This window comes from Euprymna scolopes, chromosome 32, assembly GCF_053919585.1.
Source record: "Euprymna scolopes isolate OS-2025 chromosome 32, ASM5391958v1, whole genome shotgun sequence".
NCBI classification, from domain to species: Eukaryota; Metazoa; Mollusca; class Cephalopoda; order Sepiida; family Sepiolidae; genus Euprymna; species Euprymna scolopes.
The window spans coordinates 4805001-4831210 of NC_136513.1; the positions used below are offsets into that span (position 1 = coordinate 4805001).

The 26210-nt window shown below is 33.1% G+C and overlaps 1 protein-coding gene across 12 annotated transcripts in view; it reads right to left on the minus strand.

Annotated features, from left to right (window-relative positions):
• LOC145256191 (1-phosphatidylinositol 4,5-bisphosphate phosphodiesterase beta-4-like) overlaps positions 1–26210 on the minus strand; it is a 521907-nt gene that overhangs the window by 164766 nt on the left and 330931 nt on the right. For all 12 annotated transcript variants that reach the window (XM_080114792.1, XM_080114794.1, XM_080114783.1 and 9 more), the window contains 5 exons: positions 15961–16098; positions 12523–12602; positions 9770–9823; positions 6627–6708; positions 2739–2839 (listed from right to left, as the gene is read on the minus strand). In XM_080114792.1, the coding sequence (XP_079970918.1) occupies positions 2739–2839; positions 6627–6708; positions 9770–9823; positions 12523–12602; positions 15961–16098 (455 nt within the window). The remainder of the gene's footprint in view (positions 1–2738; positions 2840–6626; positions 6709–9769; positions 9824–12522; positions 12603–15960; positions 16099–26210) is intronic.

The following is a 26210-nucleotide window of genomic DNA, read 5'->3' on the forward strand; positions in this document are numbered from 1 at the left end:
TGCCCAGTCAAGAGAAAAAGAGGGAGACTCACAGAATTGAAAATATTTCTGGTTGAACTCCAGCGACTCAGGAGATATTTTTTGTTTAAAATAAAATAAGTGTCTCTTTAAACAGGGAATCATGTTAAGACAACAATGTAAGTGGGAAAAATAATGTTCCTAGATGTGCTCCAAATAAATCCCTTTTAATGGACACTGCCTATCTGTTATCTCCAGTGAATATTTTACATAATGAGCTTCTTAGTGGTTGAATGGTGACCACTAACAAAGTCCAGAGTTTAATATTTCCAATTAGTGATGAAAATTGAATTTGGAAGCAGTCAGAATCGATCATCTGGGCATGACACAAACAGTTGGAATTGGACATTTGGGGAACAATTTATTTTCAGTGGTCTGTTGTGTCAGCTTGCATTTGTGTTTTTAGTTGGCTCAGATAGAAGATCTCATTTTGCAATTCTGCTATTCACCCTAAGAAAATGGGTATCATTTTAACTTAAAAAATAAAAATAAAAATATATAAAAAAAAAAACCATCTGTTAATTGTTTTTAAACTAAAGTTGTGGTTTTGTTTGGAAGCGAATACCAATTATGACGGGGATGATCACATGCATGTTAATGTTTTGGGGATCAGTTGTAGATGTGGTGCATCAGATCGAGAGCTATAATGTCGGGAGTTTGGTTTTGATGTGAACTGTTATACTATTAATATCAATTACATCTGATTATTATTATAACTATGTGACATAGAAAAATTTGAAGTTAAATTTTCGTTGCAAGTGAGAACACAATTTTGCAATTTATCTCAATGTATTAGTAAAATCATACTTAGTATGATTTTACTGATAAATTGAGATAAATTGCAGAAACAAAACCTAACCTCAGGTCCTGGTTAACTATTCACATTCCCAACAAAACTTTATACCTTCTCATTTCTTGTTAGCATCTATATCACATTTTCTCCTCCTTTTCAGAATAAGTATTGTATTGTTTTTCTGCATTGATATAGTAAAAAAAACAAAAAATTTAATTCCTTATTACAGGCACATATCTTAATAAAAAAAAAACACGAAAAAGTTCATTCTTTTACATAAATGCTGCAGATTTCCAATAAAAAAATTCTTCTTCATAAATATGTCACAAATAAAAAATACAAAAAGTTAATTGCTCTTTATAGATATTCCACGTATTTCAAATTAAGAAAAAAAGTTGACTTCTCTTCATAGATTTGCAACATATTAAAAAAATTTTATTTTAGATTTTAAAAATAAACAAAAAAAAATTAATTCCTCATTATAGATATACACTATATTTCAAAGTTTATTTCTGAATTACGAGGGGCGTGCAATAAGTAATGACCCTGACCCACTTCCATTTATCTGAGATAGCTGAAATTTTGCATGTGCAATGATTTATATCTCTAAGGGTTATGTGGCAAATTACAGCTCTGAACTAATTGTGGTTTCTGTTTTACAGGTGTTTGAACTGAGTCAGGTGTGAAATGGAGCTTGTTGAATGTCGAGCAGTGATCCGGTTTTTGTATTTGAAAGGACGCACACTCTTGTTGAAATGAAAGAAACTTATGGTGATAAGGCCCCATCATATGACCTTGTAAAATGCTGGTATCGTGAATTCAAACATGACCGGAAGTCTGTGGAAACAGCTCCCAGACCTGGTCACCCCGCTTCTGCCATTGATGAGGCATCTGTCCGTCAAGTTGAGGCTGCCATTTTGGAAGATCGGCGCATTACTATTTGCTAAATAGCCCAAGATGTCAAGATTAGTACAGGGTCTGTGGAAACTATCATTCATGACCATTTGCATATGTGTCTGCCAGATGGATTCCCAGGTTGCTCACACCATTCCAGAAGCAAGAACACGTCGAGTGCTCGAGGATGAATTTGGAGATGTGTCAAGAAGATGAGTCAAAGTTTTTCAAAAGACTGATTACACAGGATGAAACCTGGGTCCATCACTATGATCCAGAGACCAAAGCCCAGTCAATGCAGTGGAAGCATTTGGATTCACCACTTCCAAAGAAGGCAGGGGTGCAGCGCTCCGCTGGCAAGGTCATGCTCACAGTCTTCTGGGACCAGGACGGAGTAGTGATGACAGATTTCCTGGCAAAGGGTACCACAATTACAGGAGCCTATTATGCTTCACTTTTGAGGAAATTAAGGGAAGCTATCAAAATCAAGATGCGGGGCAAGATCAGCAACGGTACCCTCCTCCTGCAGGACAATGCTCCGGTCCACAACTCGCATGTCGCCAGATCAGAAGCATGGGCGTATGGTTATGAAATCCTGCCCCATCCTCCCTACTCTCCTGACCTTGCACCCTTTGACTTTCACCTCTTCCCAGCCATGAAGTTGTTTTTGAAAGGAAAGCGTTTCCCAGATGATGCAGCCTTGATTTCTGAAGTCACGTCGTGGTTGGAGGACCAACCTGGGTTGTTCTACAAAAACGGTCTCCAGAGCTGCATCAAACAATGGGAGAAATGCATAACTCTGGGTGGTTCCTATGTAGAGAAAGACTAATAACTGTGCCAAGTTTCGTTGCTCTTCTTCTATGGGAAATTGGTCAGGGGCATTACTTATTGCATGCCCCTTGTAATGCTGTTCATTCTTAAATGTTATTACAAAATTTTTAGTTTTAGCTCAATTTTTGGAAATAATAGTTTACATTTCCATTAAAGCAATAAAGATAAAATGAAAAAATGAGAAACGTTTAGAGTGACTCACAGTTCCTTAAAGAGATCCTCAATGTCTGTGCGTGGACATATTTTGTGGTAAAGTTCATAAAACTTGTTGAATGTAAATGCTGACTTTTCTATTTCATCGTTCTGAAATGAGAAAAAGAAAGATTAAATTATTATTGAAAATTGCCATAAAGAAACAATGGAAAGAAGTAGTCAGCTTGAAGAATTATGTGTTGTGTATCTGTGGCGTGGGTGATGATAGTATCTTTGTGTAGAAGAACCACTGCAACAATTAATATAATTTGAGTATAAAAGTTATGTTTGTTCAAGGTATGGTTGATTTGAGAATTCTGTAGAAAACTGATTTTGTTGACATGTTGCTGTCATATAGGATTTTCTAAGTCTGCACTGGCTTATTACAAATGAAGAAATTAAAAGTTTGTAACTAGATCATTTTTATGATGTGAATGTTTTACAGCGGGAAGAGTGACTGTTTTAGAATTCCATCTATAAATATAAAAGCGAATATGTATGTATGTATGTATGTGTGTATGTGTGTATGTATGTATGTATGTATGTATGTATGTATGTATGTGTGTTTGCTTTTTCTGTGTGTCTACAAAAGGCTTCTTTCAGATTAGCGGTCGGTCGGTTCACAACTTTTTAAAACTTTTTATATCACATACAAATCGTAATATCTCACAGTTAACAACGAAGCTCGCCTGTCTATTTAATTTGCTCGATTTCGGGAAGATAAATATTCAATATTTGTCGCTTGCCGCATGTGGGTTAGTCTTTTTCCTATAACATCTTGGGGGTAGGAAAAAAAAGCGTTCAGCAGTAAATGAATACTATCCCGCAATCAAACTTGACCTCATTAACTCATTAAAACGGGCACCTACTAAATCCAACTAATTAAATAAATTCAAACGTGTTTTCGTTAGCATCTCGCGGTGGGGCAATGGTTAACATCGCACTTTTTTTTTTTCACACTTTAGTTTACAACTTTGCCTCAAGGATTCGGGTTCGATCCTCATACTTACCTTTTTTTTTAACCCCACCCCAAACACCTCCAAACACCCGGGCAACGCCGGGTACCCCTCGCTAGTCAATATATATAAAAGGAAAAATGTGTGTGTGTGTTTGTATGTCTCGCAAAAACTTTCAACAGAGGCGACGGATTTTCTTGAGATCAGTATCATTTTGAAGCCCGACTCTTCAGACGACAAATATCGAAAAATTGGCTAAAACAGTAATTCCTTTATCCTCAACTGGGCATTTTTCTACAGGAAGGCGTAGCAAAAAATTGTTCCTTCATGACATGATCGCCAAATATGCATGCGCAAACCATGTTTCTTTCTTGAATTAGTTTAAAGTTTATCAAAACCGACCCAATTTTACTGACGTGCACTTGGCTCAGTGGGTAAAGGACCAGCGTCATTATTGCAAGTCCAAACGGTGATGTAATATTATTTTTTTTTATGGTTTTAATATTGAAATGAAATAGGGTTATTTATGCTATTTTTTGGTTCTTTTTTTTTTCCATCATGTTTGCTGTTTTATTTTGTTTTTCCAATTTTTTAAAGTTTTAACATCGTTTGCTTATTCTTTATTTTGTTTTCGTTGTCTTTTTGTTTTGTTTTTTATAATATTTAAACAAGGTTATAAGGTTCGCTTATTCTTTATTTTCCATTTTTTTTAATTAACGCCTCCCCACCTTACACACACACACCTCACCCGGGCAACACCAGGTACCCCCGCTAGATGAATATAAAAACAAATTATAACCTAGTTAACATTTTTTTACAAATGTTTTGATCAAGCTGAATTATCACACTACCAGTCAGTATCTTATATCTCTATAAAGCCATCATATACGGCATAATCACATTGAAACACTGGCTCAGGCCAGATTACCAAAGTTGAGCAATGATGAGCTTGGCCAGTACCACATGGGTGACTATTTGGGAATGCTAAGTGCTGTATGTACTGTATCAGGATGTAGACATTTCCAGGTTGATATCTGGGGGAGTGTTTAATCCACTGGGAGAGATGCGCCCTCGGTCTTCGTGAAGACATACATCTAAGAAAATGAACACTCTGATATAAAAACCTGAAGTCTACTGTCTACTCTGTATTTTGGTAGCAATTGCACTGACTGAGATTAGCAGTTGTACCAAAAATATAGTTGGTTCTGCACAAAGCCTTCATCACTATAAACAAGTCATTTGTGTGGATTTTCAAACAAATTAATTGTTGTATCAGACCTCATACGTCAAAATTAATGAGAGTATCATCATAAAGCAATCATTCACCTAAAGCAATCATTCACCCATGTATGGAGTACTGCTGCCACATCTGAGCTGGTGCACCAACCACTGGTATCTTCCCGTTTGAGAAAGGGCATACGAGTTTTTAATATGATAGGTCCTGCACTGGTTGCCAAGCCCCAGCCCTTGTTTTATTGTTTTAATGCTTTTTATCTCTGTGTTGATTTTACTTCCACAGAATGTGCTTCGACGAATTTACTGCACTCATACCCTTCAATGCATATACCATGATCAACCCGACTAGTGGCACAATAACACCCCTTCATTGTAGAGGTCTCCAGATGCCAGAAAATATTTTAATCTAATAGCTTTTCTTCTTGGAACACTTGTCTTCGGAATTCTTTCACTGCTCCCTCAACTGTACCAACATGCAGAAATTTAAATATAATGTGAACAAATATCTTGCTACACAACTCCTTATTTAAAATGATTGCCACAAATCAGTTCTTAATCACAGTAACCATTACATCTCAGTAGAAATATGCAATGTTTCAGGTGAATATTAATAAAAACAAAAAGTGAATACAAGAGACTCAAAAACTGCACACCTACAATCAGACTATGGAACACTATTGTCATGTTTGGATCAGTGAATCTCTGTCCATTTGAGGATTCTTGATCAGGTATAGAAACGTATCTGTAATTTGATTGGCTTCACCCTTTCTTTGCTCCACACTTTATCTTTCGCATGTGATGTTGCTATTCTCAGTCTTTTCTATAAATACTATTATGGATTACAGATGAATCCAAAACTCATGATTTGTAATGTAAAATAATTATTGTTGTGTCAGAGATTAGGTGCTTGTTCAGAGTTCCCTCAATATGAAAAAGCAAAAATAAAAAAAATGTGTATGATATATTCGTGATGGACAGAAAATATCATATTACAAAATTCATATAAATTGATTAAGTACTTTTATTTTTACAAATTAAATATTTTTTCAGCAATTAATAGGAATTCTATCATAAAAAACAAACATCTCACAAATTTGAATTATTTGAAGTTATTTACCTTGTTCCTTGATACTGTTTTCCAAATTACGTTGTAAGACAGTCACTCTTTGTTTAAACATGAAATTTGATTTTCTTATTTAAAAATTAAACTACTTGATCAATTTATGTGATTTTTGGAATATGATATTTTCCTTCTTTCATGGTTATGTGCATTATACAGATTAAAAAAAAATTGAGGGGAGGGTGTACTTTGGACAAGAATCAGAGATTGTGTAAACATTTAAGTGTGTGTGTGTGTGTGGTATAGTGGAAAAATTCATGTTTAAAAAATGAATGTGTGTGCATGTCAAGTCTGAATTTACGTTATAATCAGAGTGTGGGTGTCTGGTTGAAATTCAATATAGATTTTTATTTTATTCTCTTTACATTATCTAATGCTCAAACAGCAACTATTTTAAACGTAAGCAATTATTTTAGCAGAGGATCATTTCTACTTTTAAAACAATATTAAAACATAGAATCAACCTAAAAAGAATCACCAACACAAATCTAAAGATAAATGAAGCAAATTACACATTTTTTTGTCACCAGGTTACCAGAGATGCCTCCCCCCTTACCTCTCAACACAATTAGATTAATTATCATACCTTTCCTCCTGGTAATCCTAGATCTTTTAGACACTGCATTATCATCTTTTCTGTTCTTCCCGAAGCAAATGTTCGAGTGATACTGCAATGATAATAAAAAAAACATTTGAATGACAATTACTTTATAGTAACAAAAATAAAATTTATTGCTCGGGATCTCCCTGTTAAATTGTGAAATCATTAAGGCAAAGAGATACTACTTCAATTAAATTGTAAGTTTATAAAAGGAAACATTAAAAAAAGAAAACAAGAAAAGAAACAAGAAAAGAGGAGAAATACTATTTTGAAGAATGCTTTCAGTACCTGCACTAATAATCCATCGCTCTAAACAGTTTCTCATACATCATATCATATCATATCATATCATAGAGACTATTCTCTATCACTGCACACCTACAATCAGACTATGGAACACTATTGTCATGTTTGGATCAGTGAATCTCTGTCCATTTGAGGATTCTTGATCAGGTATAGAAACATATCTGTAATTTGATTGGCTTCACCCTTTCTTTGCTCCACACTTTATCTTTCGCACGAATGTGATGTTGCTATTCTCAGTCTTTTCTATAAATACTATTGTGGAATGTGTTCTTTAGATTTGTCTGATCCTTACTTCCCTTGTTTTGATGCCTCCTTATACTACAGCTTCCTATTCCAGTAGCTTTTCTCCCAAAACTGCAGGCTTGTGGAACTCTCTTCTTACTGTCTACCTATAGTCTTTTTCAAGATTAAGGCCAATGTTGTGGTTTTAGTGTTTAAATAATTAATGAGGAAGACACAGTAACAATTAAATAAATATGTACACTCATGAGCAAAAAAAATGGGCCAAGAGTGAAAGAAGAAAGAAATCGATTTTTCAATATTTTGCCATAAATTTTTGTTAATTTTAACTCAAAATTTCTATTTTGAAGATCATTATTATTATACCATATAATAATAAGTGGAAAAATTAATCCTAAATATGGCAGGACCGTATCTTGGCAAGGATATAAAAAACCGAATTGCAGGATTAAGGCAGTCCAAAATGACTTACAAGCAGATTTTTTATATTTTAAGAAAAGAAAAAGTGAAAACGTCTCTTTCTGTAATGAAGCGAATTGGTCAATGGTTCAAAGTCAAATGCTTAGTAAAAGGGAAATCTGGATCTGGTCGCCCTAGAGCATTCACTTTGAAGGACGACCACAGACTTAAATTAACTGTTTTGAAGGATTGAAAGAAAACTTATGTTGACATAGCAAAGAATTCAAAACAGGGGCTGGAAATTCTTTTTCTAAATATACAATATCTAGACGAATGAAAGAAATGGTATTTTCTTTTAAAAGGTGTGCAAAGAAGCCATTATTATCTAAGAAGAACATCAATGATAGAAAGAGATTTTTCTCATATTATAGCAAGAAAGATACAGACTGGTTCAGGAATGTTTTCTGGTCAGAGGAATCAAGATTTTGTCTTGTTATTGAGGCTCCTGATGCTCCCAAATGGTGCAATCGAAGAACTGGAGAAAGATTTTCACCAAGTTGCATAAAAATGACAGTTAAACACGGGAATAGAGAGATAATGGTATGGGGAACTTTTACTGCAGCAGAAGTTGGGGAACTTATTACATGTGAGAAGTCAACCAATGAAAAGGAATACATTCGAATATTAGAAACAGGACTGTTACCAAGTGTCCAGAAGCTGGAAATATCTCAGAACATTATTTTTCAGTAATGCCCCTGTACTCCTAAAGTTAGAAAATCATGGTTTTCTGATAATTCAATTAATGTGATATTTTGGCCAGGTCAAAGCCCCGATTTAAACCCAATCGAGAATATTTGGTCCATAATATCTCGTGCATTGGATGGAAGAACCTTTTTGAACAATGACAAACTGTGGGAAGCTGTTCAAAGCAAATGGAATAGCATCTCCTCTTCACAGCGTTCCACTTTGATTGAGAGCATGTCTAAAAGGATTGTTCTTTAAAGAAATCAAAAGGGAATATGATTCCATCCTAAGCATTTATTAAAGTAAATGTCTTGTTCTGTGTTATTAGTCTCGTTTAAGTTTCCTTGTTCAATTGTTCTTTGTTCAATATAGCTGACCATTATCATCTGGTTATTCATTAACTTCTGTCTGTCATATGATCTGGTTATTCATTAACTTCTGTCTGTCATATGATGTGGTTATTCATTAACTTCTGTCGGTCATACCATCTGGTTATTCAGTAACTTTCTGTTTGTCATATGATCTGGTTATTCATTAACTTCTATCTGTCATACCATCTGGTTATTCATTAACTTCTGTCTGTCATACCATCTGGTTATTCATTAACTTCTGTCTGTCATATGATTTGGTTATTCATTAACTTCTGTCTGTCATATGATCTGGTTATTCATTAACTTCTGTCTGTCATATGATCTGGTTATTCATTAACTTCTGTCTGTCATATGATCCGGTTATTCATTAACTTCTGTCTGTCATACGATCTGGTTATTCATTAACTTCTGTCTGTCATATGATCCGGTTATTCATTAACTTCTGTCTGTCATATGATCTGGTTATTCATTAACTTCTGTCTGTCATATGATTTGGTTATTCATTAACTTCTGTCTGTCATACCATCTGGTTATTCATTAACTTCTGTCTGTCATATGATTTGGTTATTCATTAACTTCTGTCTGTCATATGATCTGGTTATTCATTAACTTCTGTCTGTCATACGATCTGGTTATTCATTAACTTCTATCTGTCATATGATGTGGTTATTCATTGATTCTGTCTGTCATATGATCTGGTTATTCATTAACTTCTGTCTGTCATATGATCTGATTCTTCATTAACTTCTGTCTGTCATATGATCTGGTTATTCATTAACTTCTTTCAGTTATATGATCTGGTTATTCATTAATTTCTGTCTGTCATACGATCTGGTTATTCATTAACTTCTGTCTGTCATACGATCTTGCCAATCACTGCTGCTGATATTCCTCCATGTTATATATTTTTTCACTGTAACTTTAAATCTTAATTTGAGTTTTCTTTGATTACTTCTGCTCTGAAACTTGTTTAGGTTTTATTCTTTCCAGGTATTCTAAGTGAGCTTATATAGAGAATAACTGTTCCAAATATTAGAAACTGTTAAATATAAGAAATATGCCACTTACCTTCTCACCGGGATTTTACCACTTGGGTTAACCATTAAAGATAGTTTCATCCAACTAGAAAAAAATATTAGAAAATTAACTTCAGACTCAATTCCAAACATTCCAAGCATTGACTTCTGCTTCATGCAATCAAATGAATAGAAAAATCAACTAAGTACAAAAAGTTACACAACAAACATTACAATATGATTTGCATAAACAAAAATGGAAGGTTATAATGGCAACAGTGAGAATACCTGTGATTGTGATGTCATGCATAAGGACACTTTTTGGTATGTGAAACTTGACCAAACATCTGACAAGGATATTATTAAGATAACCCAGTCAATAATAGATCAATATAAAAACGTTTTAGGATAAACCATTGCAATCCATGCCAAAAATGTGAAATCCACAATTTTCAATTCTCAGCTGTTGTGCAGTCCACATTTAAAAAAGACAAATGAAGTCGGCATGTCCCTGAGAATACCACACTCGATTTCCAACATAAGAGTAAATCAAATGTCTACACATGCTATACATTGACTGAATCCTTAGAAAATGACCTTCAGTCTGTAATAGAATAGACCAAAAATGGATGGTCATATAAAATTCTGTGAAGACAAAGCTCCTTTCCTTTCATAACTATGAAAAACTTTTCTGATCACTGATTGTTATGGCCAACAGCAGCTTTCCAAGAGTCTAACATTCAAAAACCTTTGGCTGACATTCTTAGGCAACATGAAATTGAATATATACATAGAAGATGTAAAGTCTGCTGCAAAGAGGGTAAGGTTCTTTCACTGGACTAGAGAACTCCTCACACCTGTCAATATCTTCTATCTCCATAAAGTCACCATTCACCCATGGAATATTGTTGTCACATCTAAACTGGTGCAACAATCTTGCTGATGATGATGATGGCAACCTTCTGTCTCATGAGATGATGGCGCTCTGCATCTAGTCTGGTGCATTGCATCATCTGCTGTTGCTATAAGGTCAAAGCTGGAGTTACCTCTCTAGATGCAGGCCTGGCAGGTGATAAGGATAGAAATATTTCTATGGAATGTATGGAATGTGATCCAATGAACTTACTCCAGCACTTGCACTCCTCCCCTTAAAGTAAATACCCCTAATCCATCCGACTAACAGTAAAATCCCACCTCTTCAATGTAGAGGTCCCTAAATGTTAGAAGATTTTCTACATCTTTCCTCAGATTGCTCGTCTTTGGAATTCCCTTCCTGCTTACTATTTCTCCAATTGAGAAATTTAATATAATCTGAACATCTTGCTTCTCAACTCCCCACCTAAGTTGCTCCCTATAAATCTGGTCCCTACCATAGTAATACCTTATGTTTCAGTGGCAAGTTTTGGACAAACATAAAAACAAAAAATAGACACCAGATGAAATAAATGAATAAATTAAAACAAAATATTATGTTTCTGAATTGTTTATAGTTGAGGATTGATTATTTTGATTATTCGGATCCTTGGTATAATGGATAAAGTATTAAGTAAAACTCAGTTCAAAGTGATATTCCTTTGGGGGTTGTAAGTTCAATCCTCAGTGCAGGTGATATTAAGAATACAATTATGAATTACTTAAACTACTCGGTCATGGTTGACAGAACGAGAGCATGCTATCCTGGTGGATTAAATACAGGGTTCTGTTTAAAGTTCTGTGCATATAACTGAGTTCAACAGAAAGATTCCCCAAGTTCCACAAGATATATCTGCAGACGGTTAGAGTTTATACTATTCAAAACATTATGCGAATAATACTCAAGATGAGAACAGCAGTTGGAACAATCCGAATAATCATAAAAAAAGATTATGGCTTGGAATATTTTGGATAAAGATTGATAATCTTCTGGTGCTTCTTGTTGATCGTAGGAACTAGTACGGAATTTTGAACTGAACCATTTTTTTAATTGACAGGGGCAGATTTTTCTCACTCCATCAACCATGACCAAGTGTAGTATTTTTTTCTTAGTTATTATCCAAATCGATCCATTGCATAGCAATTAAAAGTATTGGTTAGTAATTAATTATTGTGTAGGCTTGAAGGTTCAATCTTTGCTCAAGATAATAAGTAAGAACAATAAATTAGCATAATATCCTTGAGTATTTAATCTATTTAATAGATTATGCAAAAACTTTTCTGGAATAATCTGAGTATATTCTTTATGTCTGCGTGAGACAGGCATGGGTAGCTAAACAGCACACATCAAAGAGGGCCTAAGTTCTCAGGTTCATAAGTGGTCAGCGCTCAGAAATGAAATTGTGATTAATTAGCCATCTCATGTAACCTTGCTCAGGGTTACCATGCACATCCGGGAAAAGGTCAGCTCAACCTGACCAGACTGAATGTATTGTAACATTAATAACATTAAATAATCTACCAATATTTAATTCCTGTTTATTAAGCTCCCCAAACAAAGAGCACTCTCAATTGGTAGAAAAATTAAAATTGCACTGTCTAGAAAAATTTCTTTCACTGACTAAAGGCGAAAATGATGAAACGTGGTATCAGAACAGATCACTTGCTTTAAGCCAAAGGGCCAAGGATCACTGTTCAATCCTTACTAAAACGGATAATAACTAAGAATAATAAATTAGCATAATATCTCTGTATATTTAATCTCCTTAATAGATTATGAAAACACATACAATCCTTTTAATGAATAATCTACCAATATTTAATCCCTGTTTATGTATTACTTCAATTGTTTATGATTCCATGTTCAATATATTTACGTATTTATACACTTACTGTTTCTTGAGACATGTCATTGGACATACATGTTTCGCTTTAAAGTTTGTGGTCATTTTCCGCAAGCCTTCACACCATTGCTATAAAAAAAAGAATACAAAAGAAATTCAGAAAAGAAACTGATGTACACATTTCCAACAGGAAAAATGCTCTTATTTTTATTTTACAAAGTAAAAAAAAGATGATTAGTCGGACTACGCTCAGAAGACGTTGGTATTTCATCAATATCTTCATCGGATCATTACAATGGGTTGAGAGTGTTTTTTACTTACATGATTATGATAGAAGCGACATCTCTAATGATTTCAACACAACATGTGTAATGATCACCCACTTCCAGACCAGATAACGTTTTTAAAGACACTCCTTAAAAACGCTATCTGGTCTAGAAATGGGTGATTATTAGAACTGGTGGCCCAGAAATAGGTGATTATTTTACGTTAAATATATACAAAAATGATTCCTCATATTAACCTCTAAAATATTTTTCTTGTTTTAATTTCTTTTTACTGCCTATTTTTTCAGGCCGTGTACATATGTACATATTATTGCCTAAAATCATTAGAATCGTTAAAAAAAAAAATATTTTTTTGTACACACTAGTTGGAGCTTATTTGTGGTGTTGAGTGATTATCTCCTCTCTGTTGGGTTCTCAGGTAGTAGATAGTGGAATAGTCTTCTGATGTGCATGGTCGCCACAAATTCATAATTAGCAATCCTGAACCAACTTGCAGTCTACTCAATGGGTACTCGTGAGATATGCTCAAGTCACATAGATCTCCAATGTAAAGCTTAAACTTGGTGAGTGTCAGCCCCATAAAAACTGTATGAGTGAATTGAGTGAGTGCACACTGTTGACTTTGGTTGATGACACATTTAGAGTTAATCACAACAAAGTATTGGATAGGAAGGGCATCCTCTGTAAAATTGTTCATGGATATTTTCATGTGCATTACTAGTCAGCCATCGGGATGGGGTAAATATTTTTGAATCCTTGATGGAACAAGTAACTTTGTTGAAATGATGATTAATCAATGTAGGTTTTTCTGATGTTTATATATAAGTAGTTGCAATTGTGCTTTTGTGATATTTATGCCATCTTTAACTTTAAAAGATTCAAAACTTGACATAATAATTCTAGAATGGTTCGGTGCTACAAAACAGGTGCTGTCAAGAATTGAACATTTTTAACATGCTGAAATAAATAAATAGTAAGATGAACAAAATCTTGGAATTTGAAAGATAAACTTTGTCATATACATATATATTTATATATATATATATATTATACATACACTTCAGAATAAAGTTATTTAACAATCAGCTGGTATGGAAACCTGTGATTATAAGATTTACAAAATATTACTGACAGTAATATTCTTTAAGTATTATCCCATCTAAACTAAATAAGAATTGCTCGATATACAAGATAGAGCAAATAAATTATAGTGATTCAATGAATTTAAAAACCATTTTTTAAAGTGAAATGTTTGAGTTTCATATCAAAGACTTTTATTATTCTAAGTAAGACAAAGTATACTTTAGAAATTTTATCTCCTTATCCTATAGGGTTTCGATGTCTATATACAGTGATGATCATATTTATTGGCACGGTAAAATAAAAGTTAAATTTTGTCTAATAAATTCTAAAAAAGGGATTAAATTAAAGAAAATAACAAAGTATATTATGTATTTTTAACTGGCCTTTCCGATGCAGCAATCGGATTTTAGAAAAAATAAATAACAAAGGAACAACAAACATAATTGCAAAAAACCCTTGTTCAAAATTATTGGCACGATTTATTTAATAATCAATTGTATAGCCTTTGGCCTTGATTACCTTCCTCAGTCGCTTTTCATAGTTTACAACCAAGTTGTTGCACTCTTCAGTAGTAATTTTAGCCCACTCTTCCTGACAATAATCCTCCAATTGAATAAGATTCTTAGGCTTCCTTTGCATTACCCTCAATTTTAATGTTCTCCATAAATTTTCAATTGGATTAAGGTCTGGGCTTTGTGATGGTCACTCCAAAACATTAATATGATTGTCCTCAAGCCATTTCTTAGTCAGTTTAGCCGAATGCTTTGGGTCATTATCTTGCATGAACCACCAACGACGATCAAGTGAGAGCTCTTTAGCAGAGTCTTTCAGGTTTCATCCAATATTTTAACATAATCTTCCTTTTTTATGCTACCTGTGACCTTAACAAGTCGCCCTGGTCCAGAGGCAGCAAAGGATCCCCAAAACATCAAACTGCCTCCACCGTGCTTCACTGTGGGTATGGTGTTCTTAGGCAGGAAAGCTTCGCCAGATTTTCTGTAAATATAAGACACTTTATTATGGCCAAATAACTCTATTTTCGTTTCGTCAGTCCATAGAACACGTTTCCAGAATGCAACATCTTTATCAATATGACGTTTTGCAAAGGCTAGCCTTGCTTTCAGGTACATAGGCTTCAATAAGGGAGTCTTTCTCGGACGACATGCTTTTAAACCAGCTCTCTTCAAAACTCTACCAACTGTATGTCGAGATACATTCACTCCAGAGGTGCTCTGTTCATCAACAATCTCCCCAACAGAGATCCTTGTGTTTTGTTTTACTTGTCAAACAATTTTCCGTTCATCTCTTGGGGAAAGAATCCTTTTTCTCCCTCTACCCTCTAAACTCATAACGTGGCCTTGCGATTTGAACTTGTTTATTATGGCTCTAACAGTGGATTTGGGAAGGTTTAGCTTCTTTGAAATCTTATCATAGCCCTCCCCATTGGTATGGCATGCTACAACAAGCTTCCTGACGTCTTCGCTGTGTTCCTTAGTTTTAACCATGGCGATTGAAAATTATAATTTAGTCACTTATAATAGTTTAAATAAATCGCTATCTAAAAATTATCTGAAAAAAATTATTCACTGAATTAGCGTTAAACAAGCATAATATGGCTATAAAAAAGTTCAGAAAGCACGTAAACCGGAAATTGATTGATATTATACTGATACTAAAAGAAAAACAAAGCCGTGCCAATAATTTTGAACAAGGGTTTTTTGCAATTATGTTTGTTGTTCCTTTGTTATTTATTTTTTCTAAAATCCGATTGCTGTATCGGAAAGGCCAGTTAAAAATACATAATATACTTTGTTATTTTCTTTAATTTAATCCCCTTTTTAGAATTTATTAGACAAAATTTAACTTTTATTTTACCGTGCCAATAAATATGATCATCACTGTGTATATATATATATATATATATATATATATATATATATATATATATATATATATATATATATATATATATATATATGCATACTTTTTAAACATGAATTAATTTTCTATTTCTTTCTTTCTGCTATATCCATTTTCCACCCTAACTTTGCTCATCCAAATTTCTATCTCATTTTATGCTTATCTCCTCAGATACCATGAAAATTCGTTTTCCTTACCTTGGCCGTTTCTGGTTCTCTGGCAATCATTGGTGTATATGTGATATTCACCAAATCAAGTCCACTGCAGATGGTCAAGGTGCGAGCATCAATTGGACCGACACCTTTCACTTCTATTTCATTAATCGTTTTCGCTTCCTGAAAAGAAAAAAAAATTATTCAAAATCATAAAAAAGATTCACATCCAAACGATCTGTAAAAACAATCAACACTGTTAAATGCTCCTTTTAACTAGGAATAAAGTGTATCTGTTCAGATGCTACATTTTGACTATACTGTCCTGAGTTAGTGAATGAAAAGTCTTTCTACACTGATGTAATTATTATTTTTGTTCAAATCTAGAGTTTCCCTTTTTGAGGAACTCAATTTTTTTTACATTAAAAACTGACCTTGTGTTTAACTTTGCCCTCGTAGGGAGGCAAGTGAATAAGATCATTGTTAATATTCAATTTAAAAAGAAAATTTAATTAGAACACCAAGTATTGCCTGGGAAGATTTAGAATATTTGATACACATTATCATAGAACTGCTTCCCTAGAAAATACAGCATGACCACCCTAAAATTCAATGTCAATAAATACTTCTCATAACCCATTATCATCATGGGAGACTAAATGGTTAACAACATAAACTGACGACTTGCATGTGTCAAGTTTGACTCCAATTTATTTCAGAAAAACACTTTCACTTAGGATGCTGGCAACCTTCACTTGACCTCTTTTGTAAGTATTCAGTTTCTTTCTAGTACGAATTCTGACAAGAAAAATATCAGGGAAACTAGTGCCAGCAATAGAATCATCTAATTCATAAGATGTGAATGAATCCTCATCATTTTTAATGCCCATTTTATAAGATGGCATGTGTTGGACAGCTTTAAAAGATTGACTTCCAAAGTAACATATCTCTGGTCAGGTCTTCATTTATCCCTCAGGTCCATTTTTATCACTTCCTCTCATGTTTTTCTAGGCCTTTTTCTGTTAACTGAACCTGCTATCTAAACTGTTCTACACCTGCTAACCCAAGAACTATCATCCATTTTTTCAATTTGGCCATACCATGTCCAAAATTCAGAATTAAGCATTTTCTCTTTCCTGGCTGGCTGACGTGGTTCACCTGACTCTCTATTGTTGTTCACAACTTTAAAACTATTTTGTAATTAAACTATATCCTTTCCATTAATCAACCCGCTTATAAAATTCAGCATCATTAAACCAACAATCCATTATCTTGAGTGACATTTTTTTAATCCTTATTAATATTTAATTAATTACTTGATTACTCCTTATTATTATTAATCTTTTTTATTATCCTTATTATTATTTATTAACCTGCGATTAAACCTTGTTATTATTTAATTGATTAATTATTTGTATAAATCTGTATATTATGAATCTTAATTATTTATTATCAACATGTGATTAACACTTATTAAAGTTTAATTCCTTTATTAATCCTTATTATTATTTAATTAATTACTTGATTAACCTTTATCCCATATGACTTTTTATCTTGATAAGTAAAAAAATAAAAAATTATATTTCTACGTTTTTATAGCTGCTACATGTTTTTTTTCTCTTTTTTTCGCAAACAGGTAGTAGCTATTATTTATACTGTGTTATGAGGAGTTCAAATATAGTCAAAATGGAAACAAAAAGTAAATACGAAACATATATATTTGAACTGTATGTTTTTCTTTTGACAAATATGACTAAAATATACAAAGGATATTCAGAAGATGATAGATAGTATTTAATGTGACATGATCTACAAAAGAAAAACAGATATTAGTATCAGAGTAAGAATACATAAAAGTGAAAAAAAACTACATAAATGTCTCTACACCAGGAATATAGAACATGTATTATCAGGGTAAACAAAAAGAAAGAGAAAGATATGACTATTGCACGAGTCAATATGGCTTATTTTGTTATGAATATTCTGGGAGGCTGATAAGATGACATTAAGAAAAGGCCATGCAAAGATGGAGAGTGATTTTGGGAATCTCATCTAACAACAACCAAAAGCAAGGGTGTCTGAGACGACAATGATCGTAAATGACTTTTGATAGAAAATGATGCCAAAGTTGTGCAAACAATACAATTATGGAGAGCCAGAAAAAAGCTGATTCCAAAATTTAAGAGATGTGTTGAGGGAATTTTTTTCAACTTCTGTAAATAGAAGAATACATTGCTTTGTTCCCTGGTATACTTGAGTATGATTCAAGGGAGGAAACTACAAAACATTCTAAGCTAATATTTGCATATTTTATTGCAGAACTGGATATTAAGATGGATCTATTCGATCTATCAGCTAAGCAGTGAAAATGTTTGTAGAAATGAAGATGAGAAGTTTCATTCTGACATTTAATAAACGACTTTATTGATTATCTTCGTTAGTAAGAATAAGAAGATAGGTTAGTTAAGGAAAGTGTTCCTGTGCGGAGATGTAGATTTAAGATTAGACAGCCTTCAAGTCCATGTGTGGAGGTAGCCATGTTGGCTTGCTTGTATTCATGTCTTAGTCGAACCCAAGCCCGAAGGCTGAGTGCTGGCCTGTGGAGTCCTAAGGGAGAAGTTGGGGGTGACAGGTTCATTATATGTGGAGTTATTCTCCATCCAAGATCTGGGAAGAGAAAGAGAGGTAGTGTGTTGCCGGCTTAACGTTTTATAAACTCAGTCATGTGACTGAGAGCTGGCTTCTGATTGGACAAGCCAGGAAGGAAGTGTATTTCAAAATCTCCAGCTGCGAGAATTTGTTCCTGCTTGAGTTTGTTGCAAATCTATCTGCTACATGTTATTTCAAACAGAAGCATGTTAGGCCAACAAAAGTTCTAATCTTATAGGCCATATAGAGATTGTAGAATATATTGAAAACAATAATAGCAGATTTACTTTAAACTCTGAAAATAACAGCCATGAAATTAATATAATTCACAATCTTTTCTGAAATCCAACAATATTTGGTACAAATAAATTTCAGGCTAAGTTTCAATCATAAATATTCTACAGTCTCTGTTTTTATCACTGTTCAATAATAATCACATGTGGATACGACGCGAAAAATTGTCAATATCTTTGACCCACTCTTTTGGTACTGTTTTCGTTTTGGCTGTGATGGTTCTATTGAGTTCAGGAATAGTTTGGTAATTGTTTTCATAGAGGTTGTTATTTTTTAAATAATTCTGCAGATAAAAATCTGGATGAGTTATGATTTGGTAATGTTTATTCAGGATCACACCTCCTACTAATATGACGATTACCAAGGTGTCTGCACATCATTAAACAGCAACAAATAGGAGGAAAATGTCACCTTATTCATTGTGATGCTCATCTTAAATCTGTAATTATTGTTTTAAATGCATGCTTCCATCTTTATGAAAGAATTTGTCCGTTGGTTTGTTACGCTTCAGTTTGAAATATCATTTTTATAATTCTATCATACCTTAGTTTGAAACAACTTTTTCATCACTCTTTATCTTAATAATAGCTGATATTGTTATAAAATGCGCAGGTGTTGGTTCAGAAAATTCAACAGTTATCTCCCTTTAACTACATCTAAGTTATCTCCCCTGAATGAGCGAGAAAAGAATGCACTCTCCTATTTTTGGTACTTGCAGTTCAGGTAAATGAAGCCATTTATTCGTCTGTACTTATCAGATACATTCTATGGAAGTTCATTTCAAATTGTAGAAAAAATTTTAGTCACATTGAAGTATTTGGAGTTAAAAGAAATATTTACAGATTTCACACATTTCTGAGAAAAATTCAAAGACACATAATTGTTTATTCCATCTCTATTCACTTGCCTTCTTACAAGGACAGAATTAGACACAATGACAGTTTTTAATGTGGGGAGAATTCAGTTTGGATTAAAAATAAAATTTGCTTCAGTCTACAAGGATTTTTCATCTATTGACTTAGGACAGAAATAATAATGTGCAGTACCAGAACATATACAACACTTTGCTCCTACCAAAAGCCAAGGAGGATGGAGGATTATTTATTACAGAATTTGAAATACAAACAAGCAAATCCAAACATCTTTGTGGCATTCAATATCTTTAGGTTTGAAGAGTTAGACAAAAGGTTTGCTTTTTAATGTGGGGAAATGTCTCTTTTTCATTTGATCATCAAAAATTCCATTTCATATTTATTCCTGGTGATCAAGCTAAATAACTGAAAAAGGAATGTTTCCCCACATTATAAACCAACACTGTGTTTAAATCTGCCCTCGTGGGGAGACAAGTAAATGGGGATAAAGAAATTGTATCCAACTTTGGTGTGTTGTCTAGTTTGTAATGAGAGTATTGTCATGGCTAATTTTGGTGATAATGCGCTTCACTTGCCAGACACTTACAATGGAAATCTACTCAAGGCATAATTGGATGTAGATGCCTGTTGCTTAGCAACAAAAAGAGGACATGAATTGTTTCCAAGCCACAAGAAAAAAAAAGATGTTGATTGCGTGGCCAATATTCTTCCAATGTGATTAGTGCCCCCACCCCCTCCATTTAAGTTCGATAGAAATATCAGTAACAGGCTTGTCACCCCTGCACATCAAAATGAACTCGACCATTTTTTTTCTCAACTGATCAACTGTTTGTTGGATACTCACAACTTTTGTTTTGACATGCACATTGAAAAACTTGTAACATTATTGTAGAAAAGTCGGTCAGAAGTCAGAAACTACATAAGTAACACTTAAAAATAGTTTGTTGTGAGATTCAACTTGAGCCAGTTATGGTAAAAATAAAAAAAAAACATAAAAACAAATATGATATAATGGATGTGTAATGCAAGTTTGAATGACAGGTTTAGATCTGATGAGCTGAGAGGAAGATTAAACCTGGACAGTATAGGTTGTTGTGTGCAGAACAGCAGATGTTGATATAGCTACATTGAAAGAATAGTTTGAAAAGATGTTAATATAGCTACATTGAAAGAATAGTTGAGAGCTATGGAAAATAGTTCAATCCGTCAGTCAGTTTTTTTAAGACTTCTTTTTTCTTCTTTCTATTGTATTGAACCAGTCAAAAGAGAAACAGAATGAGAGAGAGAGGGGGGGGGTCAATCAGAAGAAGAGGTCTGTTCAGAAAGTAGCGTACCTGAGGATATGCTGAGAGATATAGGGAAGAGAGAGAGAGAGGTTTTAAAAATAAAAGTTGCACACTTTTTAAATATTATTCATTAACTGAGCCAAACTGTATATTGTTTATATTAAACAAACCCTAATTAATAATAACTTCCCAAACCACATTGCTGATCAGCATATTAAACACTCTTTCACTGCCATAGCAAAAACACTAATAATGATATTATCATTAATAATATCAATTTATTCTATCGCAATCAGATGCATCCTAATTATAAAATAGACAAAAATAATAAAAATATCATATATAAACATATTCCCCTATTGAGATGGATTGTAACCGCTAATTTATTATATATTATAAAGCCATCCGTTTTTAAGATCTTCTTAATCTTCTTAATCGACTCTTGTAATTATATATATATATATATATATATATATATATATATATATATATATATATATATATATATTAGCTAATCAGCGCCTGGTTTTGCTCGGTCATAAAATATGCTTAAATATAATATTTTCATGTTTACAAATTTCGTATATATCATTATAGAATCGTGATTTCAAAAGTAAAAAAAAAATATATTGGAGTGTCATCAGCTACAATCGAAACCAAAAGCATTCAAAGCTGGTGACGTTACCACTATACCAACATGACACGCACATAAACTGATTAAAAATTAAAAATAAACTAAGATGAATGTACAAAATTTTGACCCCTTAAAAACTATTTTAACCAGCTAAAGACCCATAAAAGGACAGTCTGTAAAAGATCCAATCATTTGAGGCCCCTAGCGCTGAGTTGCAACTTTTAGTTTCAGAAGAGATAGAGTTTGAAAATATGGAGACAGACAAACAAACATCTAGATTTTAGACATATGGGCTTATATATATATATATATATATATATATATATATATATATATATATATATATATATATATATAATTTTAGTGGACCCATTATATAAACAAAGAAAATTGCTCCAGGAAAATGCCTATTTCGGACCATTACATTGTGATGTGGATTACTCAAAATACAGTTTGGATCATTTTATCACACTGCTATCAAAAACATTCGCTTCGGATTTTACCATGCAATTTGGATGTGAATTTTTATACCCTTTTCATTAACTTCCCTTCCTCTATGACATTTAAATACTTAAACTTTTAATTGTGATTTTCCATGTCTCACTGACTTTAGCAAATAAATTAGTAAAACATTATAACTATTTGCTAATATTTTCTCCTCTGAAGAGATGGTAGACATCGAAATCCTATAAGATAAGGAGTTATAATATTCCAAATGTATTGTTTATCTTACATAGAATAATAAAAATCTTTTGATTTGAAATTCCAGCATTTCAGGTCATAAATGTTTAAATTCATTAAATGACTAAAATTTGATTTATTTGCTCTATCTTGTATATCGAGCAATTTTTATTTAGGTGAGATAGTACTTATAGAATATTACTACCAGTAATGTCTAGTAAAACTTATAATCACAGGTTTCCATACCAGTTGATTGTTAGATAATTTTATCTTGAAGTATATATATATATATATATATATATATATATATATATATATATATATATATATATATATATATATATATATATATATATATAGCGTACTAGTTATTTCTTAGGTGACATCAATCATTATCATAAAGTTGAATACTTTTTTTCATTTTTCTTATGGAAATCGTTTCAGACAAAGCATGAAGCTACTTGATGTAAGGAGTTAATGATATAACAAGAGATGATTATCGCAAAGACAAGAGATTCCTATTAGCCTTAGTTTTAAAAAGGCTAAAATAGGAGGAAAACATTCAGCAAGAAGAGAGTTCCAGAAGCCTGTAGTCCTATGGAAAAGCTACTGAAGTAGGAATAGAAAATTTGTGAAGACCACTAGATGTAAAAGTCAAATGAGCTGGAATAAAGAAAGCAGGGAAGACACATGCCATAATAGTATTTATAGAAAAGACTAAAATTATTTTTATTTTTTTAATAAAAACTGTTGAAGAATATTTTCTATTTGTATTATTTGGATTTTTCAGATTACTCTTCTCATTTTGGGTGTTATTCTCACAACGTTCTAGCCATATTTAATGTCATACCATCTTCAGATGTAACCTAACAATGGCTCTTAAATAATGAGAAAAAATGTTTTTGTTCATTTTCGTATGAACCATAGTTGTTAGATTTCAAATTGCGTTTATGAAATGGAAAGAGTGTTAAGTCGTTTTCTATTTTAGCATTAATTATGTTCTTATTGATTTGTATACAATGTTTCCAAGTTTTTTAGATGAGGAGGAGTGATAATATCTATTATTTGTTCGAACTACTGTTCTCATCTGGGATGTTATTCCAAACTATCCAAATAATACGTATTATAAATCCTCATTTCAAAAATTTAAAAACATTATATTTAATGTACGTTTTTAACTTCTAATCTGAGCTATAAAATTTAATAAACCTGGCATAGACTGGTACTCCAGTTCTGACTGGATCAAGGTATATTTAATCTTGGAGAATTGGAAGAGCAAGAAAGAATCAGCAGACAGAAGACATTGTAAATGATGAGGATGCAAGGAGAAAGAGATGGAAGGACGGATGGGCAGGGTGATGCGAAGGTGAGGTGGAGTGTAAAAACACCCTTCAGATTTTTCATGGAGGAAATATACAATGAAAATAAAACAAAACCAAACAATCTGATAGAAAACGAAACGAGTTAGGCGGATGCGAAAATGTCAATAAGTAGGCAAGTTGTGTAAATGTCAGACAGGAAGGGTGTCATTATTGGCAGGAATTTGCAACGCAGCACACTTCTCAATGTTAGCTTGGAAGTGTATAACACTGGAGAGGGGGGGGGGGCTCAGTAAACCAGCATTAACATGCGTCCAGTCCATCTGCACCGTGTAATGACAAAAATGCTATTATAAACATAAGCATTACACACCTATGAAAATGTTATTTTTTTCTTCATGGAAATCGCCGACAAATCATGAAGCCACTTTATGTAAAAAAAAAAAACAAACAAAAAAACAACCAACAGTAAGTGTTAAATAGATGGATTCCAACCCATAAAACAGCAATTCTTCTCCCTCTGTCAGAAACATTGCTCATGAAATGTGAGAACTAAAGGATAGAATGAGAGAAGTGAGAGTTACAGGGCTGTACCTTCTACTCTCATCCAAAAATTTACAACTTAACATATAGCTCAATAAAGCTAAGGCCTGAAAATTAGATTGCATCACTAATTTTTAAAAATCCATGATTTTTATACAGTACTAGCCTTCAAATGGCATAAAATGTGAGCCCAATCGGATTATGAGTTTACAAATAACAGTTATTTAAGTGAATCTACTGTTGCAAATTTTTTTTTAAAATGGAAAAATCTGAATTTTGTGTGTTGCTAAAAGCATCAGTTTCTGATACGAAGAATAATGTTCAAGGAAAACAATTGCTTGTTAAGCGTTATTCAAACTGCTCTGTTTGAAACAACGGTTAAGAGGTGGTACTCTGACATTAAATGCCATCGTACAGACATAAATGATGCTGAACCCACAAGTCAGCCAATATTGATAGTTGTCCTATGTTATAACATTTGGTTTATTTTAAAGAAGGAATCAGCAAAAAATGGCCACAAAAGAAGGAAAAAAAAGTACTCTTTTGCCAAGATAATCCCTTTGAATTACTTCTGCACCCATACTATTCTCCAGATCTGGTCCTAGTGACTACTGGCTATTTTCAAACCTCAAAACGATTGCTCTAGAGAAAGAGAGTTGGCCCCAACATAGAAAACTGAGATATATTGTGAGATCAAAGAGGAACCGTTTTACCAAAAGGCATCGAATTGATATTCGTATTCATATCGTATTCATTCACTTTAGGAGACTATGTTTATGAATAAAGTCTAATTTTGCCTATAAGTTATTTTATTATTTCGGCTTAGGATTTATTGAGTGATGTGTTAAGCCTTATGTATGCTATTGTTTCAAAAATAAGTGAGACACACCTAAGTGTATATTGACTGACAATGTCTCTCAGAGATGTGAGAAGGCATCTAAAATTACAGGAGAGAGAGAGGGGGGGGAGAGAGAAAAGAAAACAGAAAGAAATAGGGAGAGAAAGAGAGAAAAGAAAATGGCGAGAATTAGAGAGAGAGAGAGAGGGAGAGAGAGAGAGAAAGATGAAAGGGGAGAATATCTAATACAGAAAGAGAGAGAGAGAGAGAAAGAGAGAGAGAATGGCAATGCAAATACATGAAAGAGAAAAAAATAATAAATACAAGAAAGAGAGAGAGAGTAAATAGAGAGAAAGTGGATCAAAGAAAAAATAGTCAATAATCCTTTAAAAGGGCGAGATAATAATCAATAGAGATGTTCATTAGTCAACAAACACATTTAAACCTATTTAGTTGCTTCCCCATGAGGGCAGAGTAAGACACAAGGTCGGCTTTAAATGTGAGGATAACCGAGCTCTCACAAAAAGGAACAAACATAAAGTTGCCTTCGTTTAGAAGGATTTCTCCCTTATTGATAAAGCAGAGAAAAGTTTAATATCAGAACAGATACTACACTCTGTTTACAAGATTGTTATTATTACTTCTAGTTGGACTATTTTTGAAAACTTTCCAATGTAATTAAAATGCAGTTATATTAATGATATTTCAAATTGATTTCTGAAATTTGCATAAACGTGCAGCAATTTGCTGCAAGTTTTAATTAAAATACAAAAACTATTTTCTATTATTCATATTCAATGAATTGAATTCAGTGTTGTGTTTTGCCATTGATATCACCCAACCTTTAGGATAAAAAATCTGATATTACGCTTCATATGTTCCGTCCTCAGTCAATAAGGGAGAAATCCTTCTACAATGAGACAATTAATAGAATTTTGTCTCAATCCAGAGTGTGCCTTTTTGGAGAGCTGGATTTTTTCCACATTGGGTCTAACTCTGTACTCATCAGGAGTCAAGTAAATAGGGACATAAAGGGGTTCATTTGATGTTCAGATAAAATCATCTAGTTAAAATATGAAAAAGTAAAAAAAAAAATCATTTCCCCTCCCCCTCCCAAAATAAATTTAACTCCACCACCAAATCAAAGGAAATATTGTTTACAAAATAAGTATGACTACT